The sequence below is a fragment of the Diutina rugosa genome (assembly GCF_008704595.1).
Source record: "Diutina rugosa strain CBS 613 chromosome Unknown scaffold2_size729309, whole genome shotgun sequence".
Lineage (NCBI taxonomy): Eukaryota > Fungi > Ascomycota > Pichiomycetes > Serinales > Debaryomycetaceae > Diutina > Diutina rugosa.
Window position 1 is genome coordinate 393,744 of NW_022995199.1, and position 20,215 is coordinate 413,958.

Here is a 20,215-nt window from a genome sequence, read left to right on the forward strand (position 1 = left end):
TGCATCAAGTTTGGGATTATGCACTATTTTCAAACATTCTTTGTGACAAACGCCTCGGCGCATGAGCTTCAAACTATAAATAAGGCTGCATTCATCCCAATTCAACGACTCCATCTAACATGAAGTTTCTTCTGATTTTCGATCATTTCGTTAACCTTGTTGTGAACTTTCCACTAATGTATTATATTTTTGGTTTCCTTAGAGATTATGGTATTAAGATCACAAAATCTGGTCCCATTCCCAAACATGTTGCATTTATCATGGATGGTAACCGTCGTTTCGCGAAGAAGAATCAATTGAAGCTTGCAAATGGACACGAAGAAGGGGCAGAATCGTTGATCAAACTTTTGGACACAGCGTACCGACTTGGCATTGAGCATGTTACAGTGTACGCTTTCTCCATAGAGAACTTCAAACGATCTAGTCATGAGGTAAATACGCTACTTGCCCTTTTACGCGATAAACTTAAGGGAATTGGAGAACTTCACAAGGTATATCCGCTGTTTCTGAAAGTTGGTGTGCGTATCATTGGGAATCGGTCCATGATACCTCACGACATACTTAGTGACCTTGAGAGAATTGAGGCAGATACGGTAAATGCTGTGAGAGTTTTCAATGTGTGCTTCCCGTACACTTCTCGTGATGAGATTGCGCATGCCATTGGAGCCGTTGCAACTTCATCCATGACTGAACTTATTACAGCTCAATCCATTGAAAATGCCATGTATTTTGCTCCAGATACCCCAAAATTGGATTTGTTGATTCGAACTAGTGGGCACCAAAGGCTATCCGATTTTATGCTTTGGCAATGTTCGACCAATTGCACCATTGAATTCTCAGATAGATTGTGGCCCGAGTATGGGTATCGGGAGTTCATGTGTGCTATAATCCGGTGGGGCTATGAACGAACTAATGCCCTGGAAATGTCGTATCGCCTTGGTGTTTCCACCAGTTCGATACCTAAATCTATTTTTCATAGCAAGTGAAAGTGTTCAAGCAATGAATTGGCTATATACAAGTAAATTAATTTTCAGTAAGACGAGCTTTTTCAATGAGCTCCTCTAACTTTCTCTGTTGCTCCTTAGGCGACGCTTCTTGGTTTAAATAAACGTTCCCAGATGCAAAATCTTCTGGGCGCAACACGATGGCTTGAGGCACGCGTTCACTGACCCATCTAGTTGAGACAGTTTCGGCGATGGAATTGTAAATATCGCGTACAGAATGCGCTTTAGATATTTGATAGTCATTCAACTCAAATCCCAATTTTTGTTGCAACAGTTTGGCTAAGGAAAAACGGAACTGTAAATCTCTTAAGTCTGCGCCATCATATTGATCTTGGGTAAGCGGTTTTGTCGTTAATTCCTCGTAAGTTGAATTGATAATAGGCACTAAGGATTCTGAGCTGTAAGTTGCCTCCACATCCCTAGCATTCACTTTTGTCTGCATCCATTGGGAGATTTTGAAGTCGGGCATGTCAGTTTCAGGGTCAAACTGGATCGTGTTGGGTGAGTTTGCTTCATTCAAGAAAGTGATGGCCGCATCTGGGTCGATTTCAAATTTGTCCTGGTTCTCGACGATTTCTTGCTGAGTCTTTTTCTCTTTCTTCCCGAAGAAGAGGAATGATTGCAGACGAGATGAAGAGAACAGTCTCACACAAGGCCGACTCACAACTCGAGATAACATGATGCTCAGGTCGCTTTGGTGTAGATAACTTTTTTTTCAACTATCTTGGTCCTGTATATAAGCGCGATCAAAAATGTATGAAAGCTATAGACTTACGATTCGAGGTGATACCATTTATATCCAACCTCAAATGACTCTCTTCCGCTTCAAGAAACCATATGAAAAGAGTCCAGTAATTAAATAAAAGGTTACGCCAATATTGGCGTGAGTCGTGAAAGTCGTTGAATCATCAACGACACGTAGCGTGGTGGCCAGCACCAGAGTTAATTTTGTGTCGGTGTTCAACGCATGAACGGTAAGGGTGGGTTGACTTATCTCAAACGCATCAAAGTTGTGTCTCTTGTTGTTACCAGTACCGTCTAAACCACCGTTATTGACTTGTCCAAAGTTCCCATTTTCAATAGCCGTTGGCAACGACGAAGCGATGGTGCCAGACAGAGTTGTCACAATAGGCGGAGATGTAGTTGCCTCTGTTGCTAACAGATCTGTGGAGCTCATCGACGGTTGCGATTTATCGGGTATACTTGAAGTGGCGTCGTTGTTAACATCCTCGAACTGAACATCCCCTACGTCGCACCATCCATTCACGGGGAGGCAATTGAAGTACTTGCACCAAGTACAACCCAGGGTCGTCTGATCTTGATCATCGGTGAAGAATGTTTTGGAAAGCATGGCGAAGTACAATATCGCCAACACAAGAAAAATCACCCTTACAACGCACCATGCCATCCACTTTTTCAGATTCTTGTCTTCAAGTTTATACCGCGGATTCCAGTTGTTCTTAAATTGTTGCCAGGTGCTGACATCAGCGTCATACAGGATAATGCCATCGATGTATACCCAAGATGGATCTTTGAGTAACACAATTGACAAAGCGAGCCCCATGGCGAAACCTCCCAAATGCGAAAAGTTATCCATGCCAGGGAGAAGACCTAGCACAAACGAAATCGCAAGTTCAATCACCATGATAACGATGAAAAGCCAATAGTGTTTTGTTTCATACATGTTGGCATTTTTGCGTCCGCAGTATATAAACTGCACGATATTTGTGGCGATGATACCGAACAACGCTCCTGAAGCACCTGTCAGTGCGATATTAATGGGGGTAAAGTTCGCTCCTAATAGAAATCCTGCAATACCCGACGCAATGTAGATAATGGCATATTTGAGGATACCAATGTGCCTCTCAAGCGAAGCTCCCATTGTTAATTGTAGAAGCAAATTGAAGATGATGTGAAGGAATCCGGCATGCAAAAACATGGGGGTGAATACACGATACCACTGGTTCGGTGCATAAATGTCATTAACGATCTTAATACCAGAAAGTCCACATATCTCCAGGAGTGAGCAAACATTTGTTTCGATTGACGTCGAGTTTGGGCAGGGGAAATTCAATGTCATGTCATTGGTAACTCGATCAACCGGGTGCATACAAGGTATATATCTGGCGCCCATGTTAATCAACAAGTATGTTGAAGGTCCAAGCATAGGATTAAAGTAGGGCTTCGTCTGAAATGCCAGCCCCGTTAAATGTGACATCTTCGCAAGTTCAACGATGAAAACGATGACTTGAACCAATGTCACGAACATCGTAAAGTAAGGGAGTCTACTCCAATGAAATCGAGGCTTCCTGCGGAGCTGCTTGAGACGATTGCGATTCATCTTGCGCAACTTACGCGCCTCTGCAGCCTTCATCTCGAACTTATCATCCAGGTCATCAGGGTAGTCATAATCTGTATCGGGGATAGAAGAAGGTGAAACATTGGATTCAAATGGATTTTCCTGAGGAACAGGAGGTAATGTTCGATCAAGTGCAGTAATTCTGGGATGTGGCTCAGTGAGTTCTACCTCCTCATATCTTACTTGCGGTTTCTTTGAGCTCCCCATATTACCGACCATGGGCGGTCTAGAAAAGTCCAGATACTCAATAGGTGAAGGGTCGTGGGTCTCCTCTGGCGAAACATTATCAACGAATGGAGAAACTAAATAAGGTGGCGCAGCTTCGGCGCGGGTGCCAGATGCACCTGAACTCACCACATCGTCAAGATATTCCGATGGTACCGCGCCTCCAAGAATTTTGCCTGATGTAGAAGAGGCCGGTCCACTGCGAGAAAACATTGAGGTACGAGTACGGGGCGAGGTATATGGTTGATCCGGATCGTATGTAGGAGCTGCCGAGTACTTGACGGATTTTCCCCTCAGTCCTTTGCGATAATAATCGCGGTAAGGGTTCATTGGGCCCAGAATGGGCCGGGGCCCAAATGGGTTTGCGTCTGAGGGCGGTGGTGGGAGGGGTACATGAGTGTTATAACTTGAAGCTGCCAGTTTGATCGAATTATGTCTCTCTAGTTCAGCGGGAGTTGGTGGGAGATTTTGATTTCGCCAAGCTTGTTGGGGACGGCTCACGGTTGTTTGATGTCTCAACAGGTCGGCATCATAGCGAGATGACAGATCATCATTGGTTGCATCGTTATCTCTCGAAGTATTGAAGTCGAACTCACTCAATGTGTCCATCTCATACTCCGTTGGATATGGTGTTGCGTTGGTTTTGGACTCCTTCACCATTTTTGACGGTGTGTAGTGGGGATACCCCAATAAACAAAAAACGAATGTGGCGGGACTGAAGTCGTTGTCTTCACGGGACTGTCGAACGTGTATTCAACTGAATTTCAACTGAGTGGTTTTTTCCTAGTTTTTCCTCGGGGCCGCTCTATGACGTAACTCTTACATAAGCAAATCAGAGACTGGTAGCAGGAAAACCGATAAACATTCGTTTGGTAAGGGCACTTGAAGTTATTATCCACGAATCCCGATACCGTCCATGATCAAGCTGAACCTCTCGACGCCACATGCTATGCCAAGCGCACATGTGACCTGTGCGGCCCAATTTTCAAAGCCACATTGAATAACATTTGTGTAAAACACGTAAATGGCATATTTATAACACTGGGAAATTGATGATCCAATATGTAACTCAACGCACTTCGTAACAGCATTGTCAATACTTGAAAGTGATCTCTTCGAAGATTAGGTCTTCATGACATGAACATCGTCACCTAGTTCTCCTGACAATTTTGCCGCCAAGTTTCAAATCAACTCTACGCGTGAATGGACTTCTGATTTCAAAGATATTGTGGCTAGAATTTCATTCTTCGTCTTGAGGACTTTAAAGAATGTACAGCCTCCCGAGTCTTGAGAATTGTATGCAGTACTCGACTTAGACTCCTGCAAGTCTGCAAGGGGTCATAGGGGTCATTCACACAACGGCGAAAACTTACTTCAGACTTTGACTAACCTCACATTTAATGGGAATCTTTGTGAGTTTGACACAAGTCTACACCACTCAACTAGATTGAGATGTATTAAAAATGCGGTCAAATTACTACACGAGACCAGAAAGACTATTCTTTAAATAAGGCATCATTACCCAAAGGATCTTGGGCCAAAATGGCATCCCGCTTCTTTTGCTTTCTTTCAGCAGCGGCTTCAGCTCTGGATCTTGCTTGTTGCGCTGCTTGCTGCTTGATTTGAGCACGCACAAAGTTTGGCAGCACATACTGCTTGTTTTCGTAGATCTTGGGTCCACCGAAAGAACCTTCCAACACGGTAATCAATGTCATGACAAAACGAGGACCAATTTCAACCAAGTTGAGTTCGTCAGTATCGACTTCATCGGTCACATTTTCTTTAACATTGACAGTCTCATTGATTTGATAATTTCTGACCCAAATCTTGTTGTCGACAATAGAGAAAGTCATAACGTGATCGATGAAAGGTTTGGATTTTCTGGCATTGGGGGGGACGCCGAAGGTTTGAATCAAAAGCTCCTTCATCAACTTGTTGTGTTCCCCTTGAGTGAACAGCTTGTCGAAAGACAAAATTGGTCTGGAACCCTTGAGACAATTACCAGTGAAATTGAGCTCATCCAAAGTGTGCATGTTCTGGATGTAGAACTTGAAAGTTGGTCCATTAGGGGGCTTTGAAATCCACAAATACAAATCTTGATGTTTTCTGGCTTCGAAAAAGAATATGTTGTTGCAGTTGTATAATTCAGCGACTTCGTTCAACTGATACAAATTCTTCTTTGAATCAAACTTAGGTTCTTTTCTAGCATGCGGCAACATTGAAACCAAGTCGTTGATAAGATGACGATGACGATAAGTGACCCCACGCGATGTGATCACAAGAAGTCGCTGTCTATTTATGTGCTTGGTCTTTTCCGAAGCATCCTTTGTGGACTTGGATTGGAGTGCTTTGTAAATGGCAGACATATGGGATGAGCATCCCATCTCAGAAATCGCATAAAACGAAATGAATCACGTGACATGCGAAACGATAATTCAGCCAAAGCTTTATTCAAAGAAATTAACGATGATGAGACATCCAGGAGCGCGCTATCACACATGTAGATGTCTTTAACTTGTTAACTTGTCAACTCGTATTCATAAGAAAGACGTTGAATGACGAAGATTAAAATTAAAACATAACCTTGCTTTGGTGAAATTATATTGATGTCTTCTCCACGACATTAATTTACAAGGAATCGGTTACCCCGGAGTGCGTCGTGTGTGTACCGAATCATATAACCGACGTCAACATGTACCGCGAAAATTTCATTCTTCCCAAACCTACAAACTTTGATCATAATGGGTGCTGCTTACCACATCATGGGTCGTTCTGTGCCCGCTCACCAATTGGCCATCGCCACCTTGGGTCTTGTCACCCTTTTGGCTATCCCTAAGCCTTGGAATCCTGCTCCCAAGCATCCTAAGATCATTGCCGAGTCGGAGGATGAGAAGAAATTTATCGAAAACTACGTTCAAGACCACTTGAAGGCTGAAAAGCACTAAATTCCCTTCAGGTAAATATGTACAGTAGTCGAGCGTGGCTCTGCTCACCCAAAATAAATATAACTTCAGAATTCATAATGTAGAAATCCGAGGTTCACGGTGATTGGATGGTCTTTACATGCAGGCAAACTTTTGCAACCAACGGAGTAGAGATTAATGATTGACAATACTAATAACACTATTTTCACATTGTGTGGATATACGACATTCAAAAGCAACGTCATCTTTGATAGCCCATTTCACTTTACGTCGATTTGTAACTGCTAATGTCTTCCTGAATTTTTTGAGCCCATAATCAAAGGTGGCAATGAATGTGTCAGCCTTCGAATTGTCGAACCATAACGGTTTTATGAATATTTGACCGCTTTCACCGTTCTTCAAGGTGCAAGTTATACCATCAGCTGTGCGGTAGGTATGTTTCACTCCCTTCAATAAAGATAATGTCGCCGAGGCGAACAAACTGAATGTACCATCAGCAACACCCGTAAAAGCCAGGGAGATTGAAAACAGAGTCTCAGCAGTGATGATGCAGCCAAGTGAATTTCTACAATCGAAACAAGCGGTCAAGGGTTCCCATTCAGAGTCCAGTTGTGCTAAAGAAGAGATTTGAGTCCCATAGTATTTTCCATCCTCGCCAAAGAAGTAAAGCGTATCTTCTTCTTGCATATGAAATGCATACTCAGATCTATTCATAAGATTGAGCACCATTGGAGAGTCAATTTGTTGTGTAGAAGCAAGCCGCAATACGTGGAAGGGCTCCTTCATCACGTTGAAAGTATCAAACGGCACCAGTCGAATGGGTAACAATGTCGAAAAGTCCAACGTCAAGCCAAATAAGCTCACAGCAACTGCAAACTGGAGCCAGGCCCAAATCATTACGGAGATGCTAAAATCGAGGACTTAAATTTCACATAATGTACTCTGGAAGCACTGTGTAAACCACCTCCAACTATGTAAATTGCAGATAAAAGCCATCGATAAAGAAACTGAAATTTTTTTGGACAGATTTATCTGTTGTAGTATTGAACATGTCTTGTGGTCCTTCATGGGTAGTGTTCACACAGACAGCGTTCAAAAATTAGACGAACTTATTGCTAGTTGCAAAAGATTCTTTAGCTGGACAATGTTTGAAATGGGCTTAGCAATACCTCGTTATTCAACTTTAGATAGATTTGCCTTGAGTTCCCATTCGTGGTGGAGGCGTATGCTTCACTTTTGGCTGACTAAGCTACTTCCAGAACGCGCATCATAATCATCTCAACGGCATCTCCATCAGCATATATGATTAAAGAACAAAAGAGGCTTGCAGAGGGACTTCTGGTAACTCTGAAGGTCTTTGTTCGTTCCCGAAATGGTCTGGCAATGAAAATTGTGCGAGAGCACTATCTTCGTGATGATATTCCTTGCTACTCATTGGCATGCTCGGAGTGTCTTGACATTGTCAAACCTGACGCTCGTGGTGAAACGCCGAAGTTTATTTTGAGCTCGAAGCCTACAAAGTGCAATTCTGCTACTAATGGACATTACTTGGTCGTCGACACTAATATCATTTTGCACGCGATTGATCTTCTTGAGGGCGATTTGGGATTCTACGACGTCATCATTCCTCAGACAGTGCTTGAAGAGGTTAAAAACCGTTCCATCCCCATATATCATCGTTTGAGAGCACTTGTCAGAAAGGAAACAAAACGGTTTGTTGTGTTTCACAACGAGTATCTGGAAGATACCTACGTTTCGCGCTTGAGTAATGAACTGATCAATGATCGCAACGATAGAGCGATTCGTAAGACTGCTAAATGGTACCAAAAGCATCTTGAATCCAAAAATATTGATATTGTGTTTCTCTGCAATGATAATGACAACCGGTTCAAAGCTAAGAAGGAAAATATCGATGCCCGTTCTCTCATTGAATATATCGATGATTTACCCAATGCTGATGAATTACGCGACCTAGTTCCAGCCGATATGACTTCATTTGATGAACTTCATCTGTCAGATATCATGTTCCCCGAATATTACTCAAATGCGCGCATCATGGCTGGCGTCAAAAATGGTACTGTTTTCCAGGGTATCTTGAATATTTCTCAGCACAACATTCTTCAAGGCCAAGTGAACGTAGCTCAGTTCAAGAAACCCTTGCTTTTGATGGGATCAAAAAACTTGAATCGTGCTTTTAACTCGGATGCAGTTTTTGTTGAGTTGCTTCCTAAAAACCAGTGGAAAGAGTTTTCATATACTATCGTTGAGGAAGACGCTTTAGGTGGTGAAAACCCAGATGATGAGAATATTGTTGAACCTGTAATTTCAGACAAGGAACGTCAGCTTTTAGCACAAGAAGCAATCAAAGAAACTGCAGCTAACCGCAAAGATGATTCTGACAAAAGGTTACAGCCAACTGCTCGTATCGTTGGTATTCAAAGGCGCTCATGGAGATACTACGTAGGCCAAATCGATCCTTCCCTGGTTGATGAAGCCGGTAATGCAGTTCGTGACTGCTTCGTTATTCTCATGGATAAGCAACTTCCTAGAATAAAGATTCGAACTCGTAAGGCGGCAGAGTTAGTGGGCCAGCGCATTGTTGTTGTTGTGGATCAATGGACGACCACTCTGCGCTTCCCTCATGGCCACTTTGTGCGTGCATTAGGCCCGATCGAAAGCCCAGAGGCTGAGACTGAAGCCCTTCTCTTGGAACATGATGTTGAGTATAGACCTTTTTCCAAAAATGTTTTGGACTGCTTGCCTAAAGAAGGAGACGATTGGAAGGTGCCTGAGGATCCTAACGATCCGCTGATGGTTGGTCGCGTTGATTTAAGAGATAAGTTGGTTTGTCTGATTGATCCGCCCTCCTGTGTTGACATTGATGATGCCTTACACGCCAAACGTTTATCTAATGGTAATTTCGAAGTTGGAGTCCATATTGCCGACGTAACCCACTTCGTGAAACCGGGCACAGCTCTTGACGCTGAGGGGGCTCTGCGGGGAACGTCAGTTTACCTCGTCGACAAGCGTATCGACATGTTGCCAATGCTTTTGGGAACCAACCTTTGTTCCCTCAAACCTTACGTGGATCGCTTTGCCTTTTCAGTAATTTGGGAACTTGACAGCGGTGCCAACATTGTTGACGTCAAATTCATGAAGCTGATTATTAGGTCTCGTGAAGCCTTCTCATATGAACGCGCGCAAGAGAGAATTGACGACAAACTGGACAATGACGAACTTACAAACCTGATGCGTATTTTGCTCGACCTTTCTCAAAAGCTCAAACAACAACGAGTCGATAATGGTGCTCTTAACTTAGCATCTCCCGAAGTTAAGGTTTATGTCGATTCTGAGACACTGGATCCAAATGAGGTTGAAATTAAAAAACCGTTCGCGACGAACTCATTGGTTGAGGAATTCATGTTATTGGCTAATATATCAGTGGCTCGCAAGATCTATGAAGCTTTCCCTCAAACTGCGATGTTGAGACGTCATGCGTCGCCACCTCTGACCAATTTTGAGGAGCTTAATGATATGTTAAGCGTACGTAAGCCGGGTATGGCGATTTCCTTGGAGCTGTCGAAGGCTTTGGCCGATTCTTTGGATAGATGTGAAGACGGCAATGATCCTTATTTCAACACTCTCTTGCGTATCATGCTGACTCGTTGTATGATGGCTGCGGAGTACTTTGCGCTGGGAATGTATGGAAGGTCGGAGTTCCGGCATTATGGTTTGGCTGTCGATATCTATACCCATTTCACGTCGCCTATCCGTCGTTATTGTGATGTCGTCGCCCATCGGCAATTAGCTGCTGCTATTGGGTACGAGACTCTTGATTTGTCCCACCGTGATAAGGGCAAAATGGAGCTTATCGTAAAAAACATCAATAAGCGTCATAGAAATGCTCAGTTTGCGGGTCGGGCATCCATTGAATACTACGTGGGTCAGGTGATGCGCAATAACGAACTGGAACACGAAGGGTACGTCATCAAATGTTTCAACAATGGTATTGTGGTTCTTGTCCCCAAGTTTGGTGTTGAAGGTCTTATTAAGTTAGACACGATTGGTGATGTAGCCACAGCTGAATTTGATGAAGAGAAGTACGAGTTACACTTCACTGACTTTAGTGGTACTCGTCGTAAAGTGGGAGTTTTTGATAGAGTTCAAGTGGATGTGAAGCTGATTAAAGATGAAGTACTGGGTAAGCGTAAAGCTCAATTGTTATTAAAGTAAATAATTCGCACGAAAACGGAAATTTAGCCGCCTGTGCCTATATAGAAAAGCCGACAATGAGGGGTGCACCCCGCAAATATATATAAATGAAAGTGAACTGGCGAATTTTACGTTCAAGTAATCATGCCAGATCCAGATCCCGCAAAAGTACTTTGCATTGGTCTTGGGGGACTCGGGGTAATTGCTGCTTGGACGCTTCAACGTAATGGAAGTGATGTGACCGCCATAATCCGATCTGATTACGAACGTGTGAAGACTCTGGGATACACAATTCACTCCTTAGACGAGGGCCAAACCGTCAATTACGTTCCCACCCGTTTTTACAACTCCATCGAGCAAGTGAAAGGTCCATTTGATTACATCGTGGTAACAACGAAAGTTATTCCAAAAAATGATGGTTCGGATGTATGGGATCTTATCGGAAACAGCACCGAGCTTTTGAAAGAAGATAAGACTACAGGGATCGTGCTTATCGAAAATGGTATAGGGATTGAATCCTATTGGAACAACGTACGATCGAAGGCGGTGCTTCTACTGGGTACATCATATATATCATCGACGAATACGAAGGCTGAAGTCAAGCAATACGGTACCGACAACATCAAGTTTGGTTTGTTCCAGGGCGAAAACGAGCCACACAGTCTGAAAGTCTTGGACAGATTCATAGACATGTACAAGACGAAGTCGAATAAAGTTGTCAAAGATGAAAACGTTCAACACTCTCGGTGGAAAAAGTTGTTATACAATGCAGTGTACAACACCATATGCTGTTTAGTTGACTTAGATGTTGGAAGGTTGTACGAATTGAAAGACTCGTTGGATATTGTCAACAACTTGATATTGCCGTTAATGAAAGAAGTTCAATTTGTGGCTAATCAGGATCTAAGATTTCATGAGAGCAATGATTTGGTCACTGACGAGGACGTAAAGCAAATGGAAATGCTTACTGCAAAATTTGATGCCCCTAATTTTTACGCCCCTAGTATGTTGATGGATTTACGAAACTCTCGTGCAATTGAGCTCGAGATAATACTTGGCAACATTTTGAAAATCTACGACCAAACTGGTGGAAAAAACAGACATGCAGAGGTACCATACTTGAATTTGTTATATATCCAATTGTCATTGGTTCAGTATCGCATCTCCCTCACAAAATAAGTCTAGTTTTACAGTCACGATTCTATCTTCAATAGTTACATTTAGTTCCACTGCGTAAAGACTATGTAGCCTGAGGTCATTGAGGTTACTATTTGTGTCATCGATTTCCCGAAATCACCTGATTCCTCAAATGATGGACGTGGGTTGACCCACAAAAGTTCGAAGCCGTCGTTGAGGAGTGGATTTGAGACAATGATTCACACTGGACAATTCTACATAATCAAATCAAAGAGAGTGATAGGTACCTGAGCCAAGCTAAGGTCCGTTGAGCATGTCATTGTATAATTCTCAAATTTTCATGCAAAGATCGCGAGATTTTCTCAAATATTTTATATCGCTGTCATTAATTCCTAAACCCAAACTCTAAACTCCAAACTAATAGTTATAAAAAATTGAAATCGAAGACCAACACCAAAGAACGTGAATGTAACAACCTTACTTTATTTGTAAATCCTCAACTGCGGTTGTAATCTCATCGCACTTTCTCTGGCAATCGCTGCACTTGCCTTTGCATTCTTCAATGTCTTCAAACTCTTGTTTGCAAGCAAATGATGTGTTGGGCCTCTTCACCGGATGGGCCTCGGGCGATTTGTTAATTTTTGCCATAGCAACAGCGTCGCCATGTTTGGCATACATGTAGTTTCTGAGAGCCATTTTGTTTGTCCTAGCAAAAGCGATGGTAACGGCTGGTATTTGGTTCATATATAGTTTTGCCGACCTTTCTCAAAGCTATGCGTGAGTCGAATGTTTTTTAAGTTTGTGCATTTCCGCAGCATTCAAAATGAGCCCACAAATTTTATGTGTATAATCTCCACTGTGCGACTAAAGATATCCGGGTGTCCATGTGAATCCGAGCATTAGACTTAATTCCACTCTCTCAAATTTACGTGTACGCCAAAGAATCTGAGATACCTGAGATACGTTCGAGAATCACTGCGGCAATGCTCAATTGTAGCTTCAATAAACCGAATGTTCGAAAACGATTGATTCATAAATTTAGAGATCAGCATTGAAGTGTGACTTATGTTGTTCGTTCAATTCCCTAGAAACGCCAATAATGTTACATGCAACGGGCTGTACTATATCACATACCCTAGATCGCCAGAATCGGCCCTGGCGTGGCATTAAGTCGCAATTTTGATTGAGAGCACAGCATCCAGTACCATCTGAATCTCGAAACTACCGATATTCTAATGGTGACGGTTATGACTCAATTGAAGACCAATCACAGTGATGGCCATGGCTATCGTTAAAAACTTGTACTTGAGCCCGTCATCCACAAGTTCATCCGACTTCCTCCGGTGGTTTGGCGCACCCAACATCAAGTATTTAAATGAAGAAAACACCCCAGATGTCGGCGGGGCCGGTATCAAGTCAAGTATATCGGGTTCCTCGTCAGTGAATGCTTCATCATCTTCGTCATAATCCAGGTCCAGCAGCAGATCGGAGTCTCTGACCAATCCGGTGAAAACCATCAGGGTGTGCTTCTTTACTGACGGCGTATCATCGTCACCATCGACTTCGTCTAAACGATAATATGCTTGTAAGCCATTTGAAAACACTCGCTTGGAGAGATCGCTTTTATAGGCCATAAACCCATAAGCGTCGTCAAATGATGGGAGGTTAGGGCCCAAAGTTGCCAGCTTTTGCAACGGGTTGATGGAGACCAGCCGCAACACCCGCTTTTTTTTGATGAGTACCTCCCGCAGGCGTTCGATCAATTTGCGGTCCAGATACTCATGTGGCGCTTCTTCTGTTTCGCGGTGCTTGTGTTGTTGCAGTCGCTGCATTTCATAGCCAATGTAAGAAAGAAGCTTTTCGTTTTGTAGTCTCAACAGCTGCAATTCAAACTTAAGTCTTGTCAACTCTTCCCGCGACTGCACCAGGTCCTCCAAACTCAGGCGCTTCAGTGATACCTCAGAAGGTGCTGGTGTCACTGGGCTAACAATGTGGTCGCCATTCAACGTATCAAACGCCGAATCGCGGGAATTAGTTGAAACAGCAGGCTCGAATTCAACTTGAATGGGTAAAAGATCATGAGATGAGTATCTTTGATGACCAGCCAGTCGGCGCCACAGACGTCGTGGTTTACTTGTTTGCTTTGATGATTCACCCAGGCATGAAAAACGTTTGTGGGCTGGCCCTGCAAGCTTTAGGGGCAGCAAAACAAAATCTTCGGTCTCCGCTTGTAACTTATGCGACGCAGGTAACAGAGCCCTTTTGTATCGAGTATTGATGTCGGGACTGGGTGGTCCTTTTAACCCAGAAGGAAATTCATAGTTCGAAGTGTAATCCAACAGTGAGTCCTGATCAAAAAAATCCAATTCTGTCTCCAGCAAATCATCGTCGGCTAAATTTTCGTCATCAATGATTAAATTTTTGATGCCCTCTTCCACTGACTTACCAGTTTGTAAAGACTCATTTTCTTTGGCCAAGAATTCAATCTGGTCAATGAGCACTAGTTTAGCATTTTTTTCTAGCTCAAAATTTGTTTGCAAGACCTTGTACTCTTTGAGAAGCTTTTGGTACAATTTGTGCAAATCTTCGGGAGCATCGTTTGCCAAGGTGAGTTGAGAAATTTTTGCTTGGAGCAGTTCGATAAGCTTTTTGTAGTACTCGATTTCCTCGGTCAACTGTTTGTTGTGGGTGGCGACTAGGTTGGCTTCAGCTCGCTTGGTTTCAAGATCTGTCTCTAATTGGCTAAATTGAATCTGCAACTCAGCATATTTCTGCTGGATCTCATTGATGCGGTAGTTTAATTTGGCTTGATCATCAGCGGAAGGTGCTAATTGTTGGCACAGCACCAGATGTGACAACCGACCAGCGCGTCGACGGGGCAGTCCAGAAAGAGAGATCAGCCCCAGTGTAGATGAAGTTGCCGGTACAGACGCCACCGGTGTGAAGCTGGTGACACGCCCCAATTGAGGCGCCAGCATCTTCTTTTTCAACTGGGGAGACAGCACCACCGAGCGATTGATGGGCTGGAGCGGCACAGCCGCCGGCGGAAGCGGCAGTTCCATGCTGATGTAGGAGGTAGGGGGTAGTGATGACCAGGAGCCCGTTGACAAGCCAAAATCAATCGAAGATGTCCCTGGGGGCGTCGTCTGATATCAGCCTAAACCACCACTAGCAACAAGTTTTTTTTTCCTGCCACTGTTGTTTTTACTCGCCGCTGCACCATAGTGTAGTGCATGCTATTGTTGACAAACTTTCCCGATTCGGGCAGGATTTTACCCACGAAAGAAAACGTGGAGATGAGTCGAAGATATTGGCCAAAAGATAGACATATTGATAAAAATGTGTTACCGTGTTGTGTATCACAGATATATGGGGGGTATCTTGAAACGCAGTTTACGCTACCTAGAACACGTACCGCGTCAACTGAGGCTACCGGTACCGACATATCGCACCATTTGATACCGCTTAACCGTAAGTTTACATACAAGCATCACTTCCAAGTGATGTGGACAGTGCTAAGCGGCAACAAAGGAAGCGCTGATCTCGTTAATTTGATTTGATATGACAATTTGACCACGTTCGGACAATGAAGGCTTTTTCGACATTTAAGTCCAACAAGAAAACTCATCGCTAGTGCGTAGTAATCGTGGTGCAAATCGCACGAGCTACAGAATGTGGTGCTAAATTGTATCTTCTAGTATGTGTATTGATGAGTACTTATTTACAAGATATGATACGTGAACACCTGGTTCAGTGTCTTATTGGCCCATATTGACAGCTCTATCAGCGGCCTGGATGGTCAGTAATGGATTCAATGACTTGGAAAGATCCCTCTTGATTATATTGGCCCGAAGGATACGGGGATCACTCCGCAAAGTACGTAAAAGTTGAGATTGAACTTTGGCACTAGAATCGAATCCCATAACAAAGTGGTAACCCTGGAAATGACGTTCTTGTTCTTTGGATATGATTTTGGGAAGTGGACGCGCTCCCATGGCATGGATATCACGGATAACCCCACGATTAGAAAGAATCAACTTGCCAACGGTGGAAGCAATCTTGGATGCCTCTCTTTCAATCATGAGCGGATCTGTGATCCGAGCGATGGCAAACAACTCGTAGTACATCGCTGTACCTGGAAAACTTTTCGCGCACCGTATTCAACTGACAAATTTGGTAAGACTCGAAGAGGTTGGATGAAGAGATAATTCTCGTAAAATCAATGAACACGAGTATGCTTTTATCGCTCTTTACTAGTCCATTTTTGATACGATTATATCCATGTTCGATACAACTCTTTCAAGATTCGAACTTGTATTTCAAAAAATGTAAATTATCTCCAATCGTTGAGCTTTGTCTGAAATTTTCTTTTTGGGGAATATTGAAGCTGCTTATACTCGAAAATACCGTAGATGTTGAACAGTCGATTTTCGTTATATCTACCCTTCTCAGCTGTTCAAAACATCTTCCGCATGGATTTTGACTGCTCGATTCAATTACCCCATACTGCACCATATCACGTGGTATTAGCCACTGACATTTGGATCAATGTATGCTGCTACATACAAAATTTGCAATTACTGGCAACCACCTTAATATGGCTACCAATATCACCTGGCACGAAAACTTGACTCACGATGAGCGGGCAACTTTGCGCAAGCAAAGGGGTGTCACCGTGTGGCTCACCGGCTTGTCAGCTCTGGGGAAGCTGACGATTGCCTGCGCTCTTGAACAAGCTTTGCTCAACAGAGGCCTCAACGCCTATCGTTTGGACGGTGACAATGTCAGATTTGGGTTGAACAAGGACCTTGGGTTTTCTGAAGCTGACAGAAACGAAAACATTCGCCGGATCTCCGAAGTTGCCAAATTATTCAATGACTCATGTTGTGTCACGTTGACATCGTTCATTTCGCCCTACAAGAAGGACCGGGAAACTGCTCGTGAATTGCACGAGAAAGATAATTTGCCCTTTGTTGAGGTTTTTGTCGATGTCCCGATTGAAGTAGCCGAACAAAGAGATCCTAAGGGCCTTTACAAAAAGGCTCGTGAAGGTATCATCAAGGAATTCACTGGTATTTCCGCCCCTTACGAAGCACCGGAAAACCCCGAAATTCACTTGAAAAACTACGACGCCTCTGTTGAAGATGCTGCTGCACAAATCATTTCGTATCTCGAGAGGGAAAAATATATCTAATGCTTATAGATTGGAAAGGAAAAAAAAAAAGAACTCATAAATCATGACATTTTACTTCTTTAAGGAGTCAAGGCGAGCTTGTAAATCATCTTCATCCAGACCTCCGTGGGCAGCAACGGCCTGGCGTGAGTCTGCCTCTGCAGAGAGACCGTTAGGGGTGTCCTTGAGAGTTGTATTGAGGTCGACACCAATCTCATCCATAACTTTGCCCAAAATCTCGTCAACTTGTTCGTCTTCACCCAACTCGTCATCATCGATTGCCATAGCGTCATCGACAACGTCGTCCATAAATTCTTGCTTCTGATCCATGATGTCGTTCTCCTTCGCGAATTCTTGAGCGATTCGACTCAATTGTGGCAAGTTCATCAGCCGATTCATACCTGCCAATAATCTGGTGGCATCGTGCATCAGCATTGCCATCTGCTGGTTCAGACGAACCAGCTGGATTCGCAACGATATCGCTTGTAGTTGGGCTTTCATTTGATTGAATTTTACAATGTAGCCTTTTGTCCGTACAAGGTCTTTAGCCTGGATTTTAGCCAGAGCGACTTGTCCAGCTTTCACCGACTTCTTGATTTCCAGTATCAATTTCTTTTCTTGTTGTTGAAGCTTCGTAACCTCGCGGGTCAACTCCCTTTGAGTCTTTTCAAGTGCCCTTTGGTTTTTACGAAGCCTCTCCTGAGGAGTGAGCTTCTTCCCGAACGCCCATTCAAATAATGACGCCATGTTGGAGTTCAAGCGTGAGTGGCGATCGAACCTGTAAATTTCGTGTGGTTATTGCGCGCGCATTCAAGTGCTTAGCGCGTGGATCGTAGGACCAGACAATCAATGTAATCGCAAATAAAATACCCACCAGCAAGTCTGAATCGTACCAGCACTTGAAATCAATGATAGGTCTACATCAAAACTTGCCTATTGTTAGATTACGTACACTCCCTATTAATACATGCCTAGTTGTCAGCCAAAAGAGCATCCTTCTTTTCTTGAATTCTTTGGGCTCTTCTCTCTCTGGCGGCCTTGTTTCTAGCACGTCTAGCTTCAGCTTCTTCGTTGAGGGCCTTTTCTCTTTGAGCTTCAGCCTTAGCAGCGATGATGTGTTCAACCAAGTTTCTCTTGTGCTTGAAGGCGTTACCCTTGGCGGACTTGTACAAAGTGTGGTACAAGTGCTTGTCGATCTTGCCAGCGTCTCTGTACTTGGCCAACAATCTTCTCAAAACTCTCAATCTTCTCATCCAGACAACTTGTTGAGGCATACGGGCGTCCTTGGTACCCTTTCTCTTACCGTAACCGGTGTGTCTACCAGCTCTCTTGGATTCAGCCAAGGCTCTAGCTCTCGATCTAGAGTGCACAGTGTCAGGCTTCTTCACAATGAGGCCGTTTCTGTACAACTTTCTGATGGCAGCACGCGAGTTAGCGTTGGCGATCTCAGTGGTTTCATTGGGGTCGAGCCAGATCTTTCTCTTACCCACGCCAACGACGGAGGCAGCAAGTCTCTTTTGAGTTCTGAGATTAGCCCTATAATTGTTAGTTTCATTTCAACAGCGATAGTGGATGGCGGTCAGGTGACATGACAATGAAAATGACTTGTTGTTCACAACGTGTTGATGGAATTATGCTCGGTACCATCATTTCCATGTTCATATCAACGCTTCGCCGTTCGTCGACACTTACATCTTGGTTAGTGAAAAAGACGAACCCCCTCAAAAAAAAAACTTCTCTTGTCGCACACCGCGAGCAGGGGCGATGTCACGCGTTTTTTTGAATTCACCCTACAAAAGTAGGGTTGGAAACCCTAACCAGGGCTCAAAAAATTAATACTGATGATGCTCAATGCGCCATGCATCAGTGTTCACAACCAGAGCTCAAGTAGATGTGCTAAGGCATCGCGGCCCAGCAAGGGACGTCTCCTGATACATACAGATAAGCAATGGCAAAGTCTTTAAGATCCAAGAGCAAGCTCAAAGCCAAAACCCTCAAACGGAAGGGTGAGTTTGAAGAAATAAACCGTGCTCGACAAGAGCGTATTGCCAAAAAACTTGCTGAGGGGATGGCGAAACAAAAAGAAGACAACATGGAGGAAGAATCTTCAACTACCACCGAATCTGGGAAGAAAGTGTCTACTTCAGGTTGGAGAACCCTGAGAAAGCAAGAATATATCGTCAAGAAGTGTAAGGGGAAGAAAAAGTCGAGCATAAAGTTTTGAATTGCAGACTCAGTTGTTGAGGTTGCATTTTTCAAAATGGACACGTCAATTCAATTCATATCAGTATATTTAATAATGATCGCAGGCATTTTAAGATAGCTGGCAAATACCAAACCACTGTGGTCTTGAAAACCCACAAGATGGACAAACTGTCATGAAACTAAATTAAATTGATATATTAGCTGAAATATGCTATAGTGATAATTTAATGCAAAAATTTCTAATTAGAATGTACATGTTATGCAAAAATTCATATGAAATCCACGATACGGCATACTCAAGGCCTTCACTTGAGAAATTGAAACCCATGGTGCAGGTGATATTTCCAATCAAGCCAGTTATTGAAAGTTTCGACTCCCACTACGCCACTCCTTGATTTTAATTGAATATGATGTATTCCTGCAAAACATACACCGCCTTCTGTGCCTTATATTTCAGACGTATTTCTGCGTGGACTATTTCAATGACGATTGGCAAAGAGGGGATACAATTTCTCAAATATGAATTGATACAATCAGGCATCATAGAGATAAACTGAATGATCAAGTGCAATCATTCAAACCAGTACTGCGTGTTGCCACGGTCTGAGATCTATTAAAGTTCTTCCAACTTAAAGGCTTGAAGCGGACTATTAGGTGTGAGACGAAGAATTTGAGTGGTCAGACCATACCGGGATAAGAGAGGATTGGTACGCTTTAGTATAACATTGTGGTTGCGTTTTAGCGACAAAAAGTGTCGTTATGAAGTCACTAAAAATTGCGCAAACCCGGAATCGAACCGGGGGCCCAACGATGGCAACGTTGGATTTTACCACTAAACCATTTGCGCTTTTTGTATTTTGTTGGTATCATAACCCATACAATAGCAATATCCATTAACGTGAGTGTCTTGAAGACTCCTTAGATTGGTTGAATAAAGAGCAGAGTTCCCAAAATGGTTTTATCTTAGAAACACAGT

General features: G+C 43.3%; 13 protein-coding genes across 13 annotated transcripts; 5 read left to right on the forward strand and 8 right to left on the reverse strand. All coding sequences in view use genetic code 12, as the record gives it.

Annotated features, from left to right (window-relative positions):
- Positions 1–176: 176 nt before the first annotated feature.
- SRT1 (ditrans,polycis-polyprenyl diphosphate synthase) lies at positions 177–986 on the forward strand (the record flags this gene model as incomplete). Its single annotated transcript, XM_034157852.1, has 1 exon — positions 177–986. One exon carries the CDS (start codon positions 177–179, stop codon positions 984–986), a length of 810 nt encoding a protein of 269 aa, XP_034010329.1.
- Positions 987–1,023: 37 nt separating this feature from the next.
- On the reverse strand, positions 1,024–1,683 carry DIURU_004927 (mitochondrial 54S ribosomal protein YmL13; the record flags this gene model as incomplete). The annotated part of the gene is made up of 1 exon (XM_034157853.1): positions 1,024–1,683. The coding sequence occupies one exon, from the start codon at positions 1,681–1,683 to the stop codon at positions 1,024–1,026; it is 660 nt and encodes a 219-aa protein (XP_034010330.1).
- A 126-nt stretch (positions 1,684–1,809) lies between these two features.
- RBD1 (Rbd1p) lies at positions 1,810–4,248 on the reverse strand (the record flags this gene model as incomplete). Its single annotated transcript, XM_034157854.1, has 1 exon — positions 1,810–4,248. The coding sequence occupies one exon, from the start codon at positions 4,246–4,248 to the stop codon at positions 1,810–1,812; it is 2,439 nt and encodes an 812-aa protein (XP_034010331.1).
- Positions 4,249–5,084: 836 nt separating this feature from the next.
- CSI2 (Csi2p) lies at positions 5,085–5,972 on the reverse strand (the record flags this gene model as incomplete). Its single annotated transcript, XM_034157855.1, has 1 exon — positions 5,085–5,972. The coding sequence occupies one exon, from the start codon at positions 5,970–5,972 to the stop codon at positions 5,085–5,087; it is 888 nt and encodes a 295-aa protein (XP_034010332.1).
- A 357-nt stretch (positions 5,973–6,329) lies between these two features.
- Positions 6,330–6,533, forward strand: ATP19 (F1F0 ATP synthase subunit k; the record flags this gene model as incomplete). The annotated part of the gene is made up of 1 exon (XM_034157857.1): positions 6,330–6,533. One exon carries the CDS (start codon positions 6,330–6,332, stop codon positions 6,531–6,533), a length of 204 nt encoding a protein of 67 aa, XP_034010333.1.
- Positions 6,534–6,686: 153 nt separating this feature from the next.
- On the reverse strand, positions 6,687–7,409 carry DIURU_004931 (uncharacterized protein; the record flags this gene model as incomplete). The annotated part of the gene is made up of 1 exon (XM_034157858.1): positions 6,687–7,409. One exon carries the CDS (start codon positions 7,407–7,409, stop codon positions 6,687–6,689), a length of 723 nt encoding a protein of 240 aa, XP_034010334.1.
- A 405-nt stretch (positions 7,410–7,814) lies between these two features.
- On the forward strand, positions 7,815–10,745 carry DIURU_004932 (exosome catalytic subunit; the record flags this gene model as incomplete). The annotated part of the gene is made up of 1 exon (XM_034157859.1): positions 7,815–10,745. One exon carries the CDS (start codon positions 7,815–7,817, stop codon positions 10,743–10,745), a length of 2,931 nt encoding a protein of 976 aa, XP_034010335.1.
- A 123-nt stretch (positions 10,746–10,868) lies between these two features.
- Positions 10,869–11,903, forward strand: DIURU_004933 (ketopantoate reductase family protein; the record flags this gene model as incomplete). Its single annotated transcript, XM_034157860.1, has 1 exon — positions 10,869–11,903. The coding sequence occupies one exon, from the start codon at positions 10,869–10,871 to the stop codon at positions 11,901–11,903; it is 1,035 nt and encodes a 344-aa protein (XP_034010336.1).
- Positions 11,904–13,093: 1,190 nt separating this feature from the next.
- On the reverse strand, positions 13,094–14,923 carry DIURU_004934 (uncharacterized protein; the record flags this gene model as incomplete). The annotated part of the gene is made up of 1 exon (XM_034157861.1): positions 13,094–14,923. The coding sequence occupies one exon, from the start codon at positions 14,921–14,923 to the stop codon at positions 13,094–13,096; it is 1,830 nt and encodes a 609-aa protein (XP_034010337.1).
- A 696-nt stretch (positions 14,924–15,619) lies between these two features.
- On the reverse strand, positions 15,620–15,988 carry MRP17 (mitochondrial 37S ribosomal protein bS6m; the record flags this gene model as incomplete). The annotated part of the gene is made up of 1 exon (XM_034157862.1): positions 15,620–15,988. The coding sequence occupies one exon, from the start codon at positions 15,986–15,988 to the stop codon at positions 15,620–15,622; it is 369 nt and encodes a 122-aa protein (XP_034010338.1).
- Positions 15,989–16,458: 470 nt separating this feature from the next.
- MET14 (adenylyl-sulfate kinase) lies at positions 16,459–17,055 on the forward strand (the record flags this gene model as incomplete). Its single annotated transcript, XM_034157863.1, has 1 exon — positions 16,459–17,055. The coding sequence occupies one exon, from the start codon at positions 16,459–16,461 to the stop codon at positions 17,053–17,055; it is 597 nt and encodes a 198-aa protein (XP_034010339.1).
- A 51-nt stretch (positions 17,056–17,106) lies between these two features.
- VPS2 (ESCRT-III subunit protein) lies at positions 17,107–17,781 on the reverse strand (the record flags this gene model as incomplete). Its single annotated transcript, XM_034157864.1, has 1 exon — positions 17,107–17,781. One exon carries the CDS (start codon positions 17,779–17,781, stop codon positions 17,107–17,109), a length of 675 nt encoding a protein of 224 aa, XP_034010340.1.
- Positions 17,782–18,005: 224 nt separating this feature from the next.
- Positions 18,006–19,128, reverse strand: RPL19A (60S ribosomal protein eL19; the record flags this gene model as incomplete). Its single annotated transcript, XM_034157865.1, has 2 exons — positions 18,006–18,570; positions 18,974–19,128. 2 exons carry the CDS (start codon positions 19,126–19,128, stop codon positions 18,006–18,008), a joined length of 720 nt encoding a protein of 239 aa, XP_034010341.1.
- Between the last annotated feature and the right edge of the window lie 1,087 nt (positions 19,129–20,215).